This window comes from Protopterus annectens, chromosome 3.part0 (assembly GCF_019279795.1).
Source record: "Protopterus annectens isolate FY-2018-M chromosome 3.part0, PAN1.0, whole genome shotgun sequence".
In the NCBI taxonomy this organism is placed as follows: domain Eukaryota; kingdom Metazoa; phylum Chordata; order Ceratodontiformes; family Protopteridae; genus Protopterus; species Protopterus annectens.
Window position 1 is genome coordinate 1,573,389,436 of NC_056731.1, and position 24,867 is coordinate 1,573,414,302.

Below are 24,867 nucleotides of genomic sequence, written 5' to 3' on the forward strand. Positions count from 1 at the left end.
CTGACTCCCTGTTGAGCAGAGAAAAACTATTAAGTCTATCATGAGCTGAAGAGCTGTCTTTCAGTGAACTAAGCCATCAAATTATCCAATCTCCATGGTTGAAATTCATCATCTCTCACCGTAGCTTCCATACGATATCCCCAACATCTTATTGCAATATTGTGTGCATCTGTTAAACCATTACTTCCTTCTGGATGAAAGCAATCTGCTTTGCTATCCAGTAGTTGAAATGATGGATTCCCTTTCACCTAATTATGTTACTTACCAAGAGGCTTTATATTATGGCTACCTGCATGCATTACATTCTGAACCAGCACTTTCAGGAAATTTAAGCAAAGAAAGTCAATAATAAAATAATTCCCTACCACCAACCAAACCACTGAGAACAGCACTTAACCATTTTAAGTTGCACATGATCTAACTTGACCACTTATGATCCCCAAATCCAGCACATAAAAACAATGGATCCATGCATGAATTACAACATTATACTTGCCCTATAATAAAAAAAAAACCATTAAAAATTTTAAACTAGCTGTGGAATAGCCTTATATACATGCCGTTTATAATTAAACCTGCCACACAGTTTAAAACAATCGTAACAGTAGATATTCTTCAATTACCCATATTCACTATCCCACTCTAAAAAAAAAAATGTTCACACCACCAAACACTTGTCACATCATATATGTAATACAAGTCAGCTAACCCTATCATTGCACATATAATTTCTCTGCAATATGCTGTATACGCTTTAGTGCTGGAACCCAAGTCTGCAGAATAAGACAATAAGATATCTCCAGAGTAATGTATGCAAACAGCAATTAAACTTTTATTAATAATATCTTAATTTTTAAAGTCAACATGGGATTTTCGCAGCATTCTTCTTTAGAGATACACTGTAGACAATTGTATACCTAGCCAGTAACCAGACAGTAACACTGTACCTTATGTCTGTGAGTTAAGCACCTAAACCTTCCAGGATATCAACAGCCATAGCGATGCTGGCTTCTGCTATGCCTTCCCCGTTTGACGAAGTTAAAACATCCAAAGTCGAACTGCTGTCTGATGCTCGCTTGAGTCACTTGCATTCTGAAAACGCTACATTCCCCTTCCCTGTTTGAAAAGTTAAATGCTGGCTTCTGGTTCCCGCTCACACTACCGGAAGTGAGCTCCTTGAGCTCAATTCCGACAGGCTGGTAGCCCTGAGGGACGTGATGTCATCATCGCGCACATGATGACATCAGTGTCAGCGCCGCAAAATTTAAAAACAAAACCAAAAACCCGGACTTTACATGTCCGGTTTTGGAATTGAATTTGTAACCGGACAATTTGTTAAAAAAACGGACAGTCCGGTCAAAAACCGGACAGCTGGCAACCCTAGGTCAAACACAAGGTCCTTACAGGCCTCGACAATGGGTTGCATCAGGCCAGAAAGAAGGGGAAGACAGGCCCCAACCATATAAAAAGCAGCTCCAATGACTTCCCACTACAGCTGCCAAACAAATCCTTCTTGGCAGCCCCCTTGGGAGGAAAACTGGCACTCTTCTACCACAATTGGCAAATGATCACCAAAGACAAATGGGTTCTCAACTTTGTATTTCAAGGTTACAGGTTCCACTTTCACACTCTGCCAAGGTTAAAAGGAATGCCAAATCTTCCACCAAATCAATGGGCAGAGACTCAAAAACAAATTACAGCACTCATGGATATGAGAGCTATTCAAAAGGTACCATCACAGGAGCAAGGACAAGGATTTTACTCAAGACTCTTTCTGGTACCCAGAAAGGACAAAGCCTGGAGGCCCATTCTGGATCTTTCATCTCTAAACACTTACCTAGATGTTCTGAAATTCAAAATGTTGACATTGCAGCAGCTTCTTCCCATGCTGGGCAAGAAAGCTTGGCTCATGACTTTGGACCACAAAGAGGCATACCTGCATGTCCCTATCAGACAAAACTGCAGAAGATACCTCAGACTCATAGCTGGTTCAATGCACTACCAATTCTCTGCACTGCCCTTTGGCTTATCTACTGCACCCAGGGTCTTCACAAAGTGCCTGGCACCAGTAATTGCATTTTGCAGACAGAAAGGAATTCAAATTTATCCGTACCTGGACGACTGCCTGATTCAAGCAGAGAGCAAGGACATTCTTCTAAAGCATCTGGCATTTGTAAAAAAGTTATTAAGTTGCCTGGGGTACACAGTAAACGAAAAGAAATCAAAACTAGTGCCCTCACAAGAGATTATATTCCTGGGTGCCAGCTTGAACACAACGGCCCAGATGGCTTATCTCACGCCAGACAAACAAGGACAACTGACTCAATACTTTCAACTGATGGCAACAAAGACCCAACTCCCTGCAAGAAAAATTCTACAGGCCTTGGGTTACATGGCATCCTGCATACTACTAATTCCATATGCCAGACTGCATATGAGGAAACTACAATGGCACCTAAAGAATGTATGGTCTCAACACTGTCAAAGTTTGGAAACAGTTATACCACTAATCCCTTGCCTTCAACAGGAGTTTTAATGGTGGGCTCAAGCTTGTCACCTCAACAAGGGACATCCTTTTACACAACCCACAGCCAGGCAAACACTGACAACAGATGCATCAGATTACACCTGGGGAGCACACATGACAGGCAAATGTATTCAGGGCACGTGGCCTGCAGAACAAAGGCATCTTCACATCAATCAAAAAGAGATGCTAGCTGTACAAAATGTGCTTATAGCTTTCAAGGACCTGCTGCACCCAGGACAACTACTACTACTAAAGACGGATAACACCACAGTTATGTGGTGCATAAACAAGCAAGGGGGCACTCACTCCTACCCCCTATGCAGACAAGCTATGACCTTATGGAACACAGCTATAAACCTTCAAGTTCATCTGCAAACACAATTCCTGCCAGGAGAGATAAACACGCTGGCTGACGGCTTAAGTAGAAACATCATGGATCCCCACTAATGGGAGTTGAATCCACAAATATTCAGAATGATAACACAGAAATGGTGGAGCCCGGACATAGATCTGTTTGCATCCCCAATAAACTGCCAGCTACAAAAATTCTGCACAAGGAGTTACCATCCACAAGCATGGAAAGTGGATGCCCTCTCATTCAGCTGGGAGAACCTACAAGTATATGCTTTCCCACCACTACCTCTCCTGCCAAAGGTACTCATAAAAGCCAGGCAGGAAGAGCCAAACATTATCCTGATTGCACCAGACTGGCCACGCCAGCACTGGTACCCAATCTTAAGGAGCTTAGCACAAGAACCACCCTGGATTTTGCCTCAAATCCCACATCTGCTGACTCAGCACAACAAACAAATACTACACAGCCAGCTAAAGACCTTAAACCTAGCTGCGTGGAAGATTCCTTAGTCAAGCAAGCAATGCCTTTCTCCAAAGCTGTTATGGATGTCAGTCTGGAGGCCAGAAGGCCTAGTACCAGGAAAGCCTATTCAGATAAATGGAAGAGATTCTGTGCCTGGAACCAAGCTCACAGTCTTGACCCTCTTGTCCCAAACATTCCTCAGATACTACAATACTTAACTGAGATGCTGGACAAAGGACTCTCCTTCTCATCCATCAAAATCCACGCCTCTGCCATCTCTGCTCATTACAACACAGATCCACCAATTTTCTCTAATCCTCTGTTAAAACAGTACCTCAGAGGGGCTAAAAACATAAGACTGCCCCGTAGAGCACCTACTCCAACGTGGGACCTCAACTTTGTTTTGGAGAAGCTAACTTTACCTCCTTTTGAGCCAACCAACACAGCAGAATTAAAATATAACTCTTGGAAAACTGCTCTGCTCCTGGCAATAACACTAGCATAAAGAGGTTCAGAATTACAGGCACTAATGGCAGTGGAACCTTTCCTCATTTTCCACCAGGACAGGGTGTCTTTATGAACTAACCCTACTTTTATGCCAAAGGTGGTGTCCAGTGTGGCTCTAAACCAAACTATTCACCTGCCAACTTTTTATCCTAAACCACAGAATAAAGGGGAGAGACTACTGCACTCTTTGGACATTCAAAGGCAGTTACGCTTCTACTTGGACAAAACCAAAGCTTTCAGAAAATCTGAGCAATTATTGGTAGCATATGCTCCAGGAGCACAGGGAAAAGCCATTTCAAAACAGACTATTTCAAAATGGATAGGACATTGTATACGTTTCTGCTACAAATACCATGGAAAACCTGTACCTAGCAGCATTAGATCTCACTCCACCAGGGCAACTGCCACTTCAACTGCCTACCTCAGGGGAGTACCTACCAAGGATATTTTGGAAGCAGGAACTTGGAGTTCTGTACATACCTTCACCAAGCATTACCATCTGCCTCTATACTCTAAATCCAGAGCTGGCTTCACCACTGCAGTGCTGCAGGGCCTTATAGCCACCCCTAATGCCTTATAGAACCAGCCACCCTTCCTCAGCTTTGGGATTCTACCCAAGTGTAATGACTGCAGCAGTGTAACACGATGAACATAGTACAGTTTTGTACCTACCATAAATGTAGATGTTCGAGTGTATACACTGCTGCAGTCCAGGTTACCCTCCCTCCTTCTCCTCTTACTAGCTGGCACGTACCTATGTCTTCTACCCTTTCTACCTATGGGGAGTATTTGCTGGTAGCTGTAAGTTGTTTTTTGTTTTGCTTTTCTTATGTATGTTTTATTAGCAATTGGAATTGCCTACCTATTTAGAGGCACCTGACATCTGGGGCAAGAAAAACTGAAGAAAATGGCATCGGCTGCATCTTATATACCCTTGTCGCACTGACGTCAGGGAGGAGGCGACAGCAACCAAGGCCAGACCAAGACTTTGGAACTCAGGCTGACTGGGGAACCGCCTGACGGCAGGCTAACCCAAGTGTAATGACTGCAGCAGTGTATACACTCAAACATCTACATTTATGGTAGGTACAAAACTGTACTTTCCAATTTGGATTTAATAGAGATCTGAAAGAAGATAAGAATACTGGCACCATAGAGTAGGGATGGGAGCAGGAAAGTTTTAGCCTGGGAGATTTTGGTTGCATTGCTTAGAAACTGTTTGTTTCTATAAAGACGTTCTTATTTCTGGTGGGTATTCTTTATATTGTGCTGGATATGGAGGTCAAATTTCAGTTAATTATCAATAATTTTGAAAAATGGTTTTACATCCTGTGTATTATCTGATCATCACAAGGATTACTTGCATAAAATTAGACCCTCTTTGTAAAAAAGTCTGCATATAATTGCTGGAGCTTTCATGTGTCCTGAAAGAGTGCTCTTCAAATAATCTGGAAATATACAGAGCTGAGTATATTTTTCTGGCAATTCAGAGTTGTGTACTGGTAATTGTTGTTTGACTAATTTTATATCATTGCTGGCTGACTCCAGAGTTGTGCACTGTTATTTTTGCTTCACTGTATAGTTTTTCAGATCTCTGCTGAAGGTGTTGGTTTTCTCATACCCACCCTCCCTATTCCTGTGTTGTTGTTTAAATTTGGAGGTTTTTGCAGTTGCCCGCCCCAACTGTAGATTTGATCTGGGACACTCCCCTCAGTCCCATCTCTTTACCTCATTCTACCTAATAGACTCCTTCCGCATTGTTTTTAGTCATTTTTAATTTAATTGCATTTTTTAAACTGTTTGGTCTAACATTGCTACATACTCAAGTGTGCTAGCTTGCACTGCATTTAAATTGTTTTGACTGCTGTTTTAGCTACTTTTCTGTATATATCTATATATATATATATATATATATATATATATATATCTATATCTATATATATATATATATATATATATATATATATATATATATATATATATATATAAATACATTTCCTGTAACTAGTGTAGTAGTCCAGATTCAGATTTGCTGTATCCAGGACTGTATGTAAGCTTCTTAACCCCCCCCCCCCCCAAGCTTTCTGTGTTGGAGGGAAGCCTTCTAGCTTATCAGTGGAAGTGGTAAGCACTAAGTAACCCATCTACCTCATAAGGAGTGGTTCTGGCCCAGACATTTTAGTTACTGGCCGTGTGGGCAGTTTTTCCATCTCTCTCAACTTTCTGATTTAAAAACCCACATTTGCACTTGTTTCCCCCCTTTCCTGTAACTAGTTTAGTCCAGATACAGATTCTTACTTTTAGCACTTGAATTTGCTTATTCGGGATCAGCACTTGTTCAGAACTTGTAAGCACTAAATAACCTATTAATTACTACAGCACTCAACCTTCCTCATTACCTAGAGGAAAACAGTTTTGGTACTTACTTTCCTCACTTGCTTAGAGAAAAACAGCTCTTGTACTCACTTTCCTCACTTATCTAGAGGAAAATAGTTTTTTTATTCAGGCATGTCCAAGGGTCAGCTCCCAGTGTTCTCTCCTGTCTATCTGATGAATCTGGGCATCTTGGGGCAATGTAGAAATTGCCTCATGTACACAGACAACCCTCTCCTCCTACCACCCCACACTACAGCCTGTGAGAGTTGCACTTATCTAGCCAAACTGGAGGTAAAGCTCTCTCCAATCAAGACTGAACTTGACAGTCAAGAGGAGAAGGTAAACACTTGCACCACACCACACTCATCACATAGTCTCACTAAATCTACAACACCAAAATCCACATATAGAAACACAAAAACATTAGCGGAGGCTCTCAATAATAATCTGCTCAAGCAACAGAGACCTCCAAAGCAGAAATGGAAGCAACCTCCACCCCCCCCCAACACATCCCAAATGACACATAGCCCGCAGACTCAGTGTGCCAATCAACCACAGCCAATAAGGCAAAACAACGTACCCGACACACTTCTATAGTCAGGCACACTGATGTCCCACTGACCAGGCTAAACAAGGAGAAGGTTAATGTCAGCTGCCTGTCAGGTGCCAGGATCCGCCACATAACCCATGCACTCAGGTCACTCCACAACAAATACAAATGTGACTCTGCCATTGTCCATGTTGGTGTGAACGACCTGAGACGTACCTCCCTGGACTACATGAAAAGAGACATGGAAGACCTCTCCGATCCTGTAGCCCAGGTAGGTATGACCCTAGCCCTGAGTAGCATTCTGTCATCACCCAGAATGATGCCGCAGTACAAGGACAAAATGATTGACTTCAACAATTGGCTAAGCTTCTGGTGCCATTCTAAAGGGATCCAGTATCTGTCTGCCTGGGATGACATGGTCGACAGACCACAGTGCTTTGCCAGAGGTGGCCTCCCCCTGTCACTCCTGGGATTCCAGATACTGGCTAAGGTTCTTGCCGCCCCTGTAGTGCCTTTTTTAGGCAAGGTTCAAATGACAAATTCACCACTGTAACAGGAACAGGCAAGCAAAAACTGAGGGTGATGATACTCAATGCTAGAAGTCTAAATCTCAAAATGCACTCACTCGAGGCACTCCTTAAAATGGAGATCATCAATATCTGTGCAGTGACTGAGACCTGGTTCAGGGCTCCAGAGAGCACCCCTGCACTACCAGGCTATAACTCATACCACACTTTTCGGCCATGTAACCTGGACCGGAGCACCAAAGGCGGAGGTGTGTCCATATTCATTAAGGATATCCACACCTCCAGGCTAGTTGCTCAGCATAATGCAGCCGAGGTTATCCAAGTGCAACTAACTCTGGGCAAAACTGCAATCCAAATTGTAGCTTGCTACAGATCACCCACCATGCCCCAGGATTCTCACTCCTCTTTTCTTGATGTACTGGAAAATATTAGGGTTCAACCAAGCACCCTAATAATGGGCGATTTCAACTACCCCACCATTAACTGGGAAAACTACTCATGTACCAACTCCTTTGCTCAACGCTTTCTGGAATTCATAAACTCCAATGCCCTGGATCAACTTATCCACACCCCCACTAGGGGCAACAATATCCTAGATCTAGTCATTACCAGTATGAGTGACCGGTGTTCCACACCTGAAGTCAACGCCTCATTAGTCCGATCCGACCATAAGCTAATTACCCTAGATATCCACATCCTGCCTCCACCCCCCATTAAAGAAACTATGGTAAAAAATTTCTCCAAAGCCAACTTCATGCTTCTTAAGACAGAAGTGGTGAACTTCATGACACCCATGCAGATGGACAATACAGTTACAACTACTGAATCCTACACAATTGCACTTTATAAGCACTTACATAAGTGCATGGATCGTGCTATCCCAAACAGAACCAAGGTGCTATCCTCCAAAAAAAGGAAGCCAATCTGGTGGTCCCCTGCCATAAACAAACTGTACAACAGAAGGAAGAAACCCTTGCAAAAAAGAGTAAAATCCCACGAGTGGAGGAGCTCCCTGGTCAGCCTCAGTAAGAAGCTGCGATCCCTGATAAAATCCTCCAAAGCTAGTTACAAAAACAAAATTGCCACTGATTCTAAAGACAACCATAAAACATTCTATTTCCAGACCCAACTGATATTGCCAACATCCTGGCAGATAGGTTCAGTGCTAACTTTACCCCCCTCTCACCCCCTAAATAGCCCATCTCTATACTGGAAGAATGCAAAGTTCCTGTAATCATGGCTGCACAGGTAAAAACCACACTCTCCAAAGCCAAGAACGCAGCATCCATGGGACCAGACAACATCCCAGGCTGTGTTCTACATGAACTACAGAACAAACTGGCACCCCACCTAAGTACCATGTTCAATCATAGCCTCACCTCAGGCTTTGTGCCTGCTGAATGGCACACAGCAATGGTTATCCCACTCCACAAGGGGGGAGTCACCATGGACCCCGGGAACTACCACCCCATTAGCCTGATGAGCCTGGTCTGCAAGGCCATGGAACATATCATCATGGAACTTATAAACAAAGACATTGGTAATCTCCAAACTCTGGATCCCACCCAGTTCGGGTATGTAAAAGGCAGATCATGTCTCCTAAACCTGATAGACTTCTTTGAAGCAGTCACCAAAGCCGTAGACAAGGGTAAGGTGGTTTACACAGCCTATCTAGATCTTACCAAGGCTTTCAACACCATCCCCCACTCTGGAATTATAGATAAACTAACTAAACTAGGTATAAATCCCTATGTCACAAGATGGGTTGCCAACTGGCTCACTGAGATAACCCACACTGTGAAAGTAGCAGACTCCAAATCCAACTTCAGACCAGTGACAAGTGGAGTACCATAGGGTTCAGTCCTGGGTCTCAGTCCTGGGTCCTCTCCTGTTTGGTATCGACTTCTCTGAAGTACAGACTAACACAGAAGGTCTTTGGCTAATGAAGTTTGCAGATGACTGCAAACTAGGAGCCATAATCAAAACTCCTAACGATGTGGACATCCTACAAAAGGGCCTCACTGAGACAGATGCCTGGTGTCAAAGCCATGGCCTCAAGCTCAATTCCAAAAAGTGCATTGTCATCCCCTTTGGTAAAAACTCTGTACCCATGAACTACAACATAGGCGGTAGTATACTTAACACCGAAAGTGTGATAAGAGACCTTCAGACACAGGTGGACAGTAGTCTCTCCTTTGATAATCACATTGCCACAGTAGTCAGGAAATCCTTCTACGTGGCACACCTAATCACAAAAGGTTTCTCATCCAGAAAAAAAGAGGTCATTGTTCCCCTCTACTCATCACTCATTAGACCCATTATAGAGTACAACGCCAATTTTGGTATGTACCTCACAAGACATCTACAACAACTGGAAAGGCTGCAGAAATATCTCACAAAGAAGATTACTGGCCTCAAACAGATGCCCTATGCAGACTGTCTCAAAAAACTCCAGCTTTACTCCGTCGCATATCACCTACTCAGAGGTGATCTCTGCCTAACATACGAAGCTATGTCAAACCCAGAGCTATTGGACATGCTCCACTTAAAGAAATCCCAATCCCTCCGAGCTACACGCTCTAGGGACCTAAACCTTGTCACCACAATAAACAGATCATGCCAGAGGGATAGATTCCTGTCCCAGAGACTTCCCATACTCTGGAATAAACTACCTATCTATATCAAACAAAGTTCCTTATTAGCACTCTTCAAGAAAAATTTTGATGATTGGATGTGAAATAAGAAATTCACCCCGGGGATCACCTCTGTGTCTCTGCTCAACAATGGCACAGGAAAATAATTTTCTTCAGTGGCAAAAGCCAGGGTACTTTTTTGGCTGGGCTTGTATAGGTCCCAGGACCGATAGTCTAGTACCTACCTATGAACCTATGAACCTATAATGATGTTTGTGTGTGCTGGACTATTTCAATAACTGTATTATCTGTTGAATGTATATTGAATTGATCTATGTCAGAAGTGGAATTTTTAGGTGGAAAAGCAGAAGTTTGTTTTTTTCTAGGGTTAAGGAATAGTTGAGGATTAGTAAGTCAGGTTTCAATGGCAGTAAAAGACCTTTGTGTATTGGTGAGTAGTTCAAAAAGTGTGACAGACATGCAGACAATAGTGGAATTATCTGCATATTGTATGAGAATTCCAGGGGATGATGAAGTATGAAGGTTATTTGTAAATATATTAACAGTAGGGGGCCCAGGATGGAGCCTTGTGGGACTCATGTAGGGCTCTGGAGAAAGGGGGAAGTTCATATCACCATTTTATAGCTTGTTTCCGATCATGTAAGTAACATTGAAACCAAGATGCAAAAAGATAAAACGGAGCTATGACCACCACTGAATTTTTATAACACAGTTTAATGTACAAAGCTTTCAAGCACAACAGGTTCTTCCTCAGTACAAATCAACAAATACAATTCATATTCAGCACACACACACACACACACACACACACACACACACACACACACACACACACACACACACACACACACACACACACACACACACACACACATACATATATATATAGTCACCAGCATTCATCAATTAAACAAATTTGTTTAATTCACGGTATCAGTAAAGGATATTAAAGCTGTGGATGTGCTGTGGTCAGGGCAGAAACCATGTTGAGTTGGTGTGAGTAGATTATTTTGTAGTAGGTCACAACCAAATCAAAATTCCACTTTATTGGATTAAAGGCAGAATGGATGGGTATTTAAATTGTTGCATTGAATGTGTTTAATTGTTCTGAAGAAGTCCTTATGGTAGGATGAAACCTAGGTCAACATTGTACATATCCTTGGACTTTTCGTAATAAAGTCAGTTTGGTTACTGTTTCTCAAGTAGAATTTTGATTTTGTAGTAGGTATTGCATTAGCTGTTAGTGGATACATCTTTTTAGAATTTTGGAGATTCGAGATAGGATAGTTATGGGATGAACATTGGCAGGTTCTGTGAAGTTTCCTCCTTTGTGGATGGGGGGAGATATGAGACATTTTCCTTATTCTAGGAACTAGTGATTCTGATGCATATCTATTGATTAGGATAGAGACTGGGTAGGCAATGTAGTCAGCAGCTAGTTTAAGGTATCGGGGTGGGAGATTATCAGCTGAGGTGGAGCGGGATTTTAGTCTTTGCAATAGCCTTCCTATGTTAGATGTAGGTATGGGATTAAATGAGAAAGTGGTTGAGTTATTGCTGTAGAGTTTATGGCTGTAATAGTGAACAGGATTGGAGCTAGATAAAGAGATATTATTGGTGGTGGAATTTGAGGTGGAGTGGGGGTTCTGGTGTTGGAGGTGTTTGACAGTAGGCCAGTTAAAGATTTTATAAAGTCTTATTGAAGTCTTCAGCTACTTGGGATGGAGGGGTATCTAGTGTTGGGCACTATTTTCTGGTTGTACCTGGGTTAAGTAAAGTTGATATATAGCGGTTGGTTTATGTTCAAGTTGAAGGTGGGAGTAGTATGAGTGACTATCTTTGTTCACTAACTTTTTCACATTGTTGCAGAATTGTCTGAAAATAATAAGATTTACCTCACTTTTATTTTGCTTACGGACATCCCAGGTATGTTCCTTTGTTTTATAAGGTGTTTACATTCTTTGGTTAGCCATAGGGTGGTATTCCTTTTAATTCTTTTAGTACGTACAGGGGGCTAGAGTGTCAAGTACTTGTAGGAAGGTGGTATTGAACTATAGCACTGCTTCATTGACAGGGAGAAGTTTTAGGGGTGTCCAATTTAGTTTCTTCAGTAGATCATTGAATTTTTCGTGACTGAAGTTAATTAGGTTTTGGACCAATTGTAGTGTGTGTTTTTTGGGTTGGTGTGTGTTGGCTGTAATGACAAACATGGGTAGATGGTCACTAGGGATTTAGAAAAGGTGTCTGTGGAGGAAAAATTGGTTGGATGTGATACTAGGATCCAGTCTAGTATAGACTGATGAGTGAAATCTTTATTATACCTACTAGGGCTTTTGATGAGTTCAAAAAGTCATAGAGATTAATTCTATTTGAGGGCGAGTCAGATGCAATAGTTTGCTAGTCTATATTTACATTTCCTAGGACGATAGTTTCATGTTTGCTTGTTTGGGAAGTCCAGGACAGTATGTCTTTGAGAAAAGGTATATTATGTCCTGGGGGAATATGTACTACTATGATGCAGATTCATTTAGTTTTGTTGCGGTTTAGGAAGGATATGAGTCGTTCAGCATGAGAGAACATAGGGATTATGTTAGTGTAAGGTGTTATGCTAAGATTGGTAGTATATAGCAGGGCTACCCCTCTGCTTTTTTTTTTAGGTCTGTATAGTCTAGTTGTAGCAAAGTCGGGAGGTGTTACATCATAGTCTTTTATGTTAGGGTTTAACCAGGTTTCTGTTAAGGCTACTATGTCAGATTTGTTTTGGTCTATCCAGGCATGTAGTGAGGATATTTTATTACACAGACTTCTGAGATTACGTGTTGTTATATTTAAGCTCTTGGGACAGATTTTGGGGTAAGGATAGTAGAAGGCCCTGGGTTAGGATGAATGTCTCCACTTTGTAGCAGAATTGAGATGAGATATGAGTATAGTGTGTTGTGTTTCTTATTTGAGGTAGATGAGACAGGTATAATGTGGGATTTACTGTGTGTTGTGGTAAAGAGTTTGGGAGCTGAGAGATAGGGAAGAGTGTAGAGAAATAATTGGGAGATGTTTGAAAAGTTGCAATATTTAGGTGAGTAATAGGTGGTAGAGGTTTCTGATGTGTAATAATGTACAGGAGCTTAAGTAGATACAGTTGTAGTAAAGGTAAACATTATTAATAAAGATCTTAGGATACAAGAAACATTGCTAGCTTTGAGGGTAAGTTTGAGAATTCTAATTAGTGTGTAGTGATAATGAAATTTAGTATAAGGTGGAATGCAACAGTTGAAGAGGAGGGTGAGATGTTGCAAGGGAATGTAATGCTTCTAAGGGTGAGTGTTCTGGAAGCAGGGGGAAGGAAAGTAATTAATTGAGGTGTTATGTGATTAGTGTTTTTGAGACTGAGAGTGGACTCTTTAAAGTATAAATGTAGGAGTAGTGAAGGTGGATGGGAAATGGGGATAGGGTAGTTGAGCAGAGTAAGCCCAAGCGAGCAAAATACTATCTTTAACAAAAGGATAGCAGGTGAATGTCATGTTACTGGGGAGAGACAAAAAATCTACACTCCTTCTGTTATTATAAAATGCCCCAGCAAGTCTTCTTTTACCCCATTTCAGGAAGAAACTTATCTAGGTGCCCCAATTAATCAAACATTTGTCTTTCTTCCACATTTTATGTACAGTCCTCAAACATTTTACACCAACATAAAACACTCTACAACATCTTAAACTTCTTAATATTAGTGGCCAAAAAAGTTATGGCACACAATGTGCTGGTTTCTAAATTTCCTTTTAATTTTGATTCAGGCTATACTGAAAGAGACCAAAAATAAAACCTGACTAATAGAACAATGTTTACAGTTTCTGAATACTGCTGTAATTTTTATCTGTATTAGTAGATGTGGAAGTGACTGCAGGCTCAAACAACTTAATGGTGAACACATTCAGTGTTTTGTCTTTCTGCTTTTTTGTTTTACTTTACAATAGTGTTTTTATTTGTCTGTATCTGCCTGCTCCAAGATTCTAAAGAAGTCTCTAAGAACAGAGTTGAGATGAAAGTGCTATACTTTTTATTAAATCTTTTGTCAACATGTTTTTGTTTGTTATATGTATTGGCTTTTTGTTATAGTAGCACTGTATGTTATCTGTGTTTGTAGTATTAGTGTATTTTGTTTGTTTTTTAACATTTTTAGAATTAAGTATTTTTTGTAGTCCAACCAGTTAATATTTTCTTAGTTTGTTTCTCATGGTTAGGTTTTTGTTGCCATTTTTTGTAAGTTTCTTTTAGGTGGGGAATGCTATGTTGCCTGGCTGGCAGTGTGCATTTTGGGAATTTGAATGTCCTATTGAAGTGAATGGGATTAAGTTTGATACTTTGTATGTGCTGGTATTGTATTTATGGCTAGATTAAATGTTTTAGGGTGCATCTGGGTAGTGTACACTAAGGATGAATTATGTTTTTGGCAGCCCTTAGTTTTTGATGTAATGTTTTTATTGCATTTTTTTCATAATAGTTTGAGAGAAAGTGATTCTGATTTAGTTTGTTTACTTTTGTCTGGACAATGAAATCAACTTATTGGTATTTTTAATATTTAACTCTTTTTCCTTGATAAGTGTTTTTATGTCACCAAATCTTGTATGTTGTAAGATAAGGATGTGTGATACCATAAAAAGTAAATGTAAGTAAATTTAAGTAAGTATTGGTACTGCTGTTTTGTAAACATTTGACAAATGATGAGAAGTGTTTTTTATATAAAGAAAATGTATTTCTCTTCAAATATAGGATTCTAAACTAAATTCCCTTTACTTGTTTAACTAAGAATGTGGAAGCTAAAAGATTATGGTCTATGTTCGCCTATTGAAAAAACAGGTCCTCGAATGGCTAAGTATTGAGCGTAAAACATCTAAATGGAAAATTACCGAACAAGTATAACTCTTCCCTTAGATGAAGCTGTCCACTCCTTTAACACTACCTTCCTAAACATTCTTAACTCCCTTGCTCTTCTATTAATTAGAATCAAATCTAGCACTGCTCCTTGGCTTACTAAATCTACCCGAACCCTCATGAAAGATCGGGACAGGATATGGAAAATGTGGACTAAAACCAGGACCCCTTCTCTCCTTTAGAAATATAAAGAACTCAGAAATATAATTAAAAAAATCTTCTATAATGACAAAACAAACTTCTACACCATTCCTCCCTCTACTCTAAAATCAGACACAAAAAATTCTGGACCTCCATCAATCAGACTCTACATCCAGGAAACCCTTACCCTCCAAACCCATGTCCCAACGCAACCCATGAAGACATAGCCAATAAATTAAACAATCATTTTATAAACTCAATAACCACCTTAATAAATTCTCTCCCCCCAGCAACAATGCTAGCACCCTCACAAACTTCCAACCCTTCTTATTCTTTCTCTTTTAAAGCAGTATCAACTAACTATATAAAATCTTTACTCTCTAAACTTAAACCCTGCTCGCCATCAGCCGACAACCTACCCTCTTATTTCCTGCAGACTGGCTCTGAAACTCTTGCCTATCCTGTATCTATCTTGATCACTCAATATATTTCTGAATCCTACATCCCTACTGTATGGAAAAACTTCTTTACTTTACCCATTCACAAAGGTGGTAACTCCTCAGACATATCTAACTTTAGACCGATTGCCATACTCTCTCCTCTCTCCAAAATCCTAGAGAAATGCATTCACAACCAGGTAATGCATTACCTTCACCAGGAAAACCTTCTCACACCCACTCAGCATGGATTCCATCCCAAGCATAGTACAACTACTGCACCTATATCCTTCATAAACACAGCCTCCCTTGCTCGTGATAGCAATAAACTTGTCTTATGCCTATTTTTTGACCTTTCTAAAGCCTTTGACACTCTCACCCTCTCCTCCTTGACAAACTCACTAACTCAAATTTCTCTCACCCTACTATCTCCTGGATGTTCATCGTGTTTCACTGTTGCAGTCATTACACTTGGGTTATCCTGCTGGCAGGCAACCCGCAGTCGGCCCGAGTTCCAAAGTCTTGGTCCGGCGTCGGTTGCTGTTGCCTCTTCCCTGACGTCAGTGCGCCAGGGGTATAAAAGTTGCAACCGACACCATTTTCTCCAGTCTTTCTTGCCGCACGGTGCCCGAAGCAAAAGCAGTTCGCAAGTGCCGGTCGGCCGACTCCTGAGATTTTCAAAATTGAGTTTCAGAACCGAAGTCTTCAATAAAGCTAAGTACCCCGTTGGGGAAACTTTTTCTTGCTCCAGACCGATGTCACTATAAGTTAATAATTGTATTTCTTGTGGGAAGCAAATACCTCATAAGGACTTTCACTCTTACTGTATTTCTTGCCTAGGCCCTGACCACGATGTTACTAGTTGTCGGTTTTGTGCTAGATTCAATAAGTGCACTATTAAACATCGGTTTGATTTTGCTTTACATTATGTTGGCCAAAGGTTTAATTACATAATGCCGTCGGAACAACCGACGACCGGAATTTATAAAAAAATGCAAAGACAAAGAAAAGGACAGGCATCCGAGGTCCAAAACCAATGACAAAGCCTCTTCTAGGCCAGTCACTGGTTCTCAGTGAGGCGGTTTCGCAGCCCCTGACACCTGCTGCCTCAGAGCCACAGGCCTTAACCGACAGCCACATGGAGACACCAAGGCCTGTGGAAACTCAAGGTATTGGGCTTACGGAAACTATACCCTCAGATGGGTCTGGAGCCGCTGAGCAGGCATCGGCTTCTGAGGGTGTTTTCAGACCTTCACAACTTACAATTAAGCCCACTACAGCAGCAAAGGCAAAGTCAAAAACACCATTAAAGACAAGGAAACAAGTACAGCATTCTCCTGGACAGTCATCCATGCCAAAGAAACAGATGCTTAAAATGGCCAAAGACCTAATTACTTTAATCAGGGGTTCACATCCCCCTCCTGACAAAAGGCCTAGGCAAGACACTGATTATGATTCCTCTGACCAGGTTTCCATTTCTTCTGATTCCTCTTCTGATCAGGGATATTCTCTCCCTCCCTATAAGGACTCTGATGCAGAAGAGTCCATACCTTCAGCCTCTCCACCTGAGGATTATTCTTTTGGGGAAACCATACACACCATGAGGGAGCGTTTCCATTGGGAGAGCCAGGATTATTCAGAATCCAAGAAAAGGCTCCGAGACTTCCTTTTATTGCCTCAGCACTGGCCCCTGGCTATCCCCCCTGTGCTTGATATTGTTGATGATGTTTTTTCTGAATCCAGTCTGTCTCCTGATTCTTTACCCCCTGCACCAGTCAAGCCAGACAGGTACTACAGGGTCTCTGACTCTCATAGATTTCTTTACAAAAACCCAGCTGCAGACCCAGAAACAATTTCTCAGGGTCCTAAAGGGGTTAAGGCTTCCACTGCTAAAAATCCTGTCCCCTCGGATAGGGATTCCAGAGCTCTGGACAGATGGGGGAAAAAGTTTACACTTCTGCTACTTTAGCTGTAAGAGCTTTAAACTGTCAGTTTCACATGCTTAAATACCAGCAGTATCTCATGTCATTGTTAAAACAGAAAATGGTTTCAAATACAGAAAGTTCTGACAGTAAGGAAATGCAGGATTTATTGCATGCAGTTGAACAAGTGGGAAAGCATACTCTGCAATGTGGTTTTGATTCATTAGAAGCTTCTTGTAGAGCCACAGTTACAGGCTCTGTTATTCGAAGGCATGCTTGGTTGAAAGAACAAAGTTTACCTGACCATGTTAAAGTAAAATTATTGGATGCTCCATTACAACATGATACTTTGTTTGGTGCTAAGGCAGAAGAGGTGTTAAAAAAAATGGAGGATAAAGCAAAGTCAATGCAGACAGTGAAAGATTTCTTACAGGTTCAACCACCTAGATTTAGTAGAAACTGGCCTTCAAAAAATTGGTCCTTTCCAGTGTCAGACAGGCTACAAAGAGGCAGATACAGATGCACAAGAGGCAGATCTCAGCCCCAAGGCTCCTACAGACCTAAACAATGGGGTGCTTCAGCCCCCAAAGGAGGCAAAGACAAATCACAACCTTATAGGAAACAGTCCCAATGACTTTCCTCTGCAAATGCCAAGCACTTACCTTTTGACAGCACCCCTAGGGGGAAAGCTAGCACTTTTCTCAAAACATTGGCACATGATCACCCAGGATCAATGGGTGCTGAATATTGTTTCACAGGGTTACAGGTTCCACTTCCACATGCTTCCAAAACCAAAAGGTATGCCAGACCTGCCACAAAACCAATGGGCAGAGGCACAAATACAGAATGCTGCTCTTATGGACATGGGAGCTATTCAAAAAGTTCCACAGCAAGAACAGGGACAAGGAGTTTACTCAAGACTTTTCTTAGTACCTAGAAAGGACAAAGCCTGGAGACCAATACTGGACCTGTCAATCCTAAATACTTTCCTGGATGTTCCAAAATTCAAAATGTTAACACTGCAGCAACTTCTGCCCATGCTGGGCAAGAAGGCTTGGCTAGTTACTTTGGACCTCAAGGAGGCATACCTGCATGTCCCAATCAGACATTCATGCAAAAGATATCTCAGATTCATAGCAGGCTCAATGCATTACCAATTGTCTGCACTGCCCTTTGGCTTATCTACTGCCCCCAGGGTCTTCACAAAATGCCTGGCACCAGTAATTGCATTTTGCAGACAAAAAGGAATTCAAATATATCCCTACTTGGACGACTGCCTTATTCAAGCAGAGAGCAAGGACATTCTTCTAAAGCATCTGGCATTTGTAAAAAGATTGCTAATTTGCCTAGGGTACACAGTAAACGAAAAAAAAAATCAAAACTAGTGCCCTCTCAAGAGATAATATTCCTGGGTGCCAGCTTAAATACAACAGCCCAGATGACTTATCTCACGCCAGACAAGCAAAGGCAACTGACTCATTACTTTCAAATGATGGCAACAAAAACCCAGCTCCCTGCAAGAAAAATTCTGCAGGCCCTGGGCTACATGGCATCCTGCATTCTACTAATTCCATATGCAAAACTGCATATGAGGAAACTACAATGGTACCTAAAAAGTGTTTGGACTCAGCATTGTCACAGCCTGGAGACAATCATAACTAATTCCCTGCCTACAACAGGAGTTTCGATGGTGGTCCCAGGCCTGTCACCACAACAAGGGACAGCCTTTCACCTTACCCACAGCCAGGCAGACAATAACTACGGATGCATCGGATTATGCCTGGGGGGCACATATGGCAGGAAAATGTATTCAGGGCACGTGGCCCAAAGAACAAATACAACTTCACATCAATCAAAAAGAGATGCTAGCTGTACAGAATGCCCTGACAGCTTTCAAGGACCTACTACATCCAGGACAACTACTAATAAAGACGGACAATACCACAGTTATGTGGTACATAAACAAGCAAGGGGGCACACATTCCTACCCTCTATGCAGACAAGCCATGACATTGTGGAACACAGCACTGACCTATCAAGTACATCTGCAGGCACAATTCCTGCCGGGAACAAAAAATACACTGGCAGACAAACTAAGCAGAACTCTCATGGATCCTCACGAATGGAAGCTAAATCCACAAGTGTTCAACATGATAACGAGGAAATGGGGACGCCCAGACATTGATCTTTTTGCCTCCCCTCACAATTACCAAATACAGAAATTTTGCACAAGAACTTATCAGTCTCAGGCATGGAAAGTGGATGCTCTGTCATTCAGCTGGAAAGGCCTGACAGTCTATGCCTTCCCTCCAATGCCTCTTCTCACCAAGGTGCTACTAAAAGTCAGACAAGAAAGGCCAAAAGTGATCCTGATTGCACCAGACTGGCCACGCCAGCACTGGTACCCAATCCTAAAGAGTTTGTCTCAGGGCCCACCTTGGCTTCTACCTCAAATTCCTCATCTTCTGACTCAACAAAACAATCAAATTCTGCACAGTCAACTCAGAACCTTACACCTGGCAGCATGGCAGATAATGTAGCCACTCAGACTGCACCTCTCTCTAAAGCTGTTATGGATGTCATTTTAGAAGCTAGGAGATCCAGCACTAGGAAATCTTATGCAGAATAATGGAAGAGATTTTGTGCTTGGAACCAGGCACAAGGACTCAAACCACTTGTCCCTAATATACCTCAGATTTTACAATACCTAACTGGGATGCCGGACAAAGGCTTATCTTTCTCATCTATTAAAATCCATGCCTCTGCCATTTCAACTCATTACAATACGGAACCTCCTCTTTTTTCACATCCTCTCTTACGACAGTACCTCAGAGGGGCAAAAAATATAAGATCCCCAAGGAGAGCACCAGTACATACTTGGGACCTCAATTTTGTTTTAGAAAAACTCACACCGCCTCCTTTTGAACCAGCCAACACAGCTGATCTAAAATTCTTGTCATTGAAAACTGCTCTGCTCCTAGCAATAACTTCAGCAAGAAGAGTCTCAGATTTACAGGCATTAATAGATGTGGAACCTTTCCTGATTTTTCATCAGGACAGGGTTTCTCTTAGGACAAACCCAACATTCATGCCAAAAGTGGTCTCCAATGTGGCCTTAAACCAAACCATTCATTTACCTACTTTTTATCCAAATCCCCAGAATAAAGGAGAGAAACATCTGCATGCTTTGGATATACACAGCCAGCTACGATTCTACTTGGACAAAACAAAAGCTTTCAGGAAAAACTGAGCAACTGTTTCTAGCATATGTTGCGGGATCACAAGGAAAGCCTATCACAAAACAGACAATCTCAAAATGGATAGGACACTGCATCCACTTCTGTTATGCACAACATGGCAAATCAGTGCCTAAGGGCATTAGGCCTCATTCTACCAGAGCAGCAGCCACTTCAGCAGCTTTCCTCAGAGGAGTACCTACAAAAGACATATTAGAAGCTGCAACCTGGAACTCAGTGCACACTTTCACCAAGCACTACCACTTACCTCTCTACTCTAAATCCAGAGCAGGCTTTGCCACTGCAGTCCTGCAGGGCTTGTTAGCCTCTCCAAATCCAATTTAGACCCAGCCACCCAACCTCAGCTTTGGGATTCTACCCAAGTGTAATGACTGCAACAGTGAAACACGATGAACATAGTACAGTTGTGTACCTACCGTAAATGTAGATGTTCGAGTGTATTCACTGTTGCAGTCCAGGTTACCCCCTCACCATCCCCCTTTCTCCATTGCTGGGACTTTTCTGTACTTCTCATCTCTATAATACCTTTGTTTTGTATCTGCTTGTAGATGAAAGAAATGTTTATGGTAATATATGCATGTTTATTGGCATAATTTTATCTTTCCAGCCTTCCTACCTGGGGCACTTGACATCTGGGGCAAGAAAAACTGAAGAAAATGGCGTCGGTTGCAACTTTTATACCCCTGGTGCACTGACATCAGGGAAGAGGTGACAGCAACCGACGCCAGACCAAGACTTTGGAACTCGGGCCAACTGCGAGTCGCCTGCCAGCAGGATAACCCAAGTGTAATGACTGCAACAGTGAATACACTCGAACATCTACATTTATGGTAGGTACACAACTGTACTTTCTCCAGCTATCTCTCTACCTGCCAGCAATCAGTTAAATGGCTGTCTGCACTATCCCCCCTCTCACTGTACAAATGGGTGTCCCCCAGGGGTCCATACTCAGACCACTACTCTTTAATATGTTCACCAACTTACTGTACTCCTCATGTCCCCAGTCATCTCTTGTGCAATATGCTGATGTCTGTACATTTATAACCATTGCTGACAACCTAACTGACCTCCATTCAGCTACCCAGTCATCTTTCCACACCATTGAGACATGACTTGTGATAACAAACTAATACTTAATTCAAATAAAACTAAGCTCCTACTCGTCTTCCCCAAAAACCTCACCATACTCAAAGGTGCATTTACCATTTTATCTAGCAACAACACCACCATCTCAGCTGAACCTATTACTAAATTGCTAGGTGTCACAATAGATGACCAGCTTAAGTTTGATCTACATATTACTAACTCTATAAAAAAAAACTAATCAGAAATTTGGACACCTTTTCCGCAACAAGCAATACTTAACCAACACAGCCTGAAAAACTCTCTCTCTCTTGCTTTACTACTTCCAACACTCCTATACAGCTGCCAAATATTCACAAACCTAAACTCTGCACTAATTTCCAAACTTGAAACTACCTACAACAAGGCTGCCAGATTTGCAGCCAACCAAACCTACAAGTCACACCACTGCTTAGCACTCCAGCAACTGGACTGGCTAGAACTCCCTCATCTGCTCCAACTATACCAACTACAAATCATTTACTCCATCCTCTATCTACCCTCCTTCTGCTCCAGCCTCTCCTCCATCATAGCTAAATATTCCCCTGTTAGGACTCTACACAGCTCAGACCAAGAATTATTACACATCTACAAACCCAAAACCAAAATAGGATATCTTCTGTATAGCTATAACCCAGCTACATCCTGGAACCAACTCCCCTTAGAATTAAGTCCCTTCACCATAGCAAGAGTTTCAAATTAGCCATAGGAAAATACCTAAAAGAAATGGTCTTGCCACTGTAGCCATCCACCCTGAAACTATTATCCCTCCACCTATTTCACCACCTCACAATTAATGTATCTCTAACCTTGTACTCCTACCTCTTCCTTCCTTCCACTACTGCCCTTCCTCCCTCTCTAACCAGTCTTGATTCATTCAGCTCCAAACGAACCTACTTTAACTAGTCTGTCTAAAAGGTCCCCTCTACTCTATTTCCCTTATATCTTCAACTAGTTATTTGAATATTCATTCTTTTCTAAACTCCAAAACAACTGGGCACTACTCATTTTAAGGAATATGTAACTGGTTTCAAAATATTTTCTGGACTATTATTTGATTTTGTACGTAGCAGTTTAAATTATATTGTAACAAGTCTCATATTCTTATGCTGATTGTGAATACTTTGTTTCCAAAATTATATTCCCTGAGGAGCTTTTCTCCCCGGGTCTCTGCTGAAAATGAGCCATAAGCTCAGACAGACTAACCTGGTTAACAAATGTAAAATAAATAAATAAAATAAATAAACTGAAAATACCTACATCAAATGGCCATAGTTGGCCAACAAAGCGAACACAACCAACCAAGGTCAGGGGCTTTGCCAACCTTCCACCCCCAACTATATATACCAACTCAGAGATCGCACTACAGTGGGGAAGAGGGCAAATTTAAAGGGTTTCCTTTATTTACCTTATGCATCGTGTTACTTCCTGGTTGTTGGCCATCTGTAGCCATTCAATGAATTTGTTTTCAAAGTTGTACATGGTCAATAATCTTTAGTTTAGATGTTTTATATTTGATGTCTAGCCATTCAAGGATCTGTTTTTTTGATAGCTGAACATAAACCCAAAAGATTATCCTTCAACACATTATAACAATCATAAGCTTTGATCTGCTTTTAAAAATGTTAACATTTCTAAAGCCTTCTTAAGTACTAATTGTATCTTTTATTTTACAGATGATATTTCTCAATTTCCTGTAAAGAAACAAAAGTACATATTTGACATATCCACCCTCTCAGACAAAGATGAATTGGTGGGAGCTGAACTGAGAATACTTCGAAAATACTCAAGAGATTTTTTCAAAGCAGCATCAGAGTTGATGTCCTTCCACCTCCAGATTGTTCCCTGTCATTCAAACATACCACTGAGGTCAAGAACATTAGAACTATATAATTCTCAACAGCCTGTATGGGAGGTATTTGATGTTTGGGAGATTCTTAAGGACCTCTATCAGAGGAAACCCTGGACTCAGATCTGCTTGGAGCTTAAGAGTGTTGGGAGATCAGAAAGATTTCAAGATCTTTGGAGTCTGGGTTTTCAACGGACAGGACGACAAGAAAAGGAGAAGGCCCTTTTGGTTACTTTTTCTAAATCTAGGAAGAGGGAAAACCTCTTCACTGAGATGAAGGAACAAAGCAAGTCTCCACAGAACAAAGAAAGAGAAGATAGACTGCATTTCAAGACCAAGAGAAAGAGAAGAACCACATTTAATAATCGGCATGGAAAGAGACATGGCAAGAAGTCCAGATTAAGATGCAGCAAAAAGCCTCTACATGTAAATTTCAAGGAACTGGGCTGGGATGACTGGATTATAGCCCCACTGGAATATGAAGCTTATCATTGTGAGGGAGTGTGTGACTTTCCTCTCAGGTCCCACTTAGAACCCACTAACCATGCCATCATTCAGACGCTTATGAACTCTATGGACCCCAGCTCTACTCCACCAAGCTGTTGTGTGCCATCAAAACTGACTCCAATCAGCATTCTTTACATTGATGCTGGCAATAATGTTGTATATAAGCAATATGAAGATATGGTGGTCGAATCTTGTGGGTGCAGGTAGCAAAGTTTCTACCACAAAATAGTAGGTACCTGGAACTGTACGTAAGTTCAAGGACAGGACAGGGCTGGTCATGTCTGAGGTGACTTCTGCCAAACTTCTGATACTGAAGTGAACTCCTTTCACCTTAGGTAGTCCATCAGTATTCAGTGAAGTCAATAGCCTTTCCTGTAATTCTTTGCATGCTACCTTCCTTATTCATGCCTAAAAGCTACTGAAACTACTTCAGCGGTTATGCTGTTTAGGAAGCAGTGATTCAAAGCTACTGTGTAGGTCTTTCTAAGCCTAATAGCTGAAAAAAACTCTAGGGGTCAATAGCAAAGCACTATAAATGAACATGTTAATTTTAGTCATTATTTCCTACAGTTATCCATGAGCTGTGGTATTTGGGAGAATCGGGATTGTTTATACAGTAAGAGTATTTGAATTTCATCAGGATCCCTGTGGGTGGTAGGCCATGTCATTCTATATTTGCATGCAAAGAAGAAAAGCTACTTACAAATAGATTTTTTGCAGGTGCGTATTGAATGAAGAAGCAAGACAT

The 24,867-nt window shown here is 41.4% G+C and overlaps 1 protein-coding gene across 1 annotated transcript in view; it reads left to right on the forward strand.

Annotated features, from left to right (window-relative positions):
- The window catches only part of GDF6 (growth differentiation factor 6), an 870,910-nt gene extending 846,484 nt beyond the window's left edge, over positions 1–24,426 (forward strand). Inside the window, exon 2 of the mRNA XM_044065606.1 lies at positions 23,440–24,426. Within this exon, the coding sequence (XP_043921541.1) occupies positions 23,440–24,326 (887 nt within the window). The 3' untranslated portion in view covers positions 24,327–24,426. The remainder of the gene's footprint in view (positions 1–23,439) is intronic.
- The last annotated feature ends 441 nt before the right edge of the window (positions 24,427–24,867 follow it).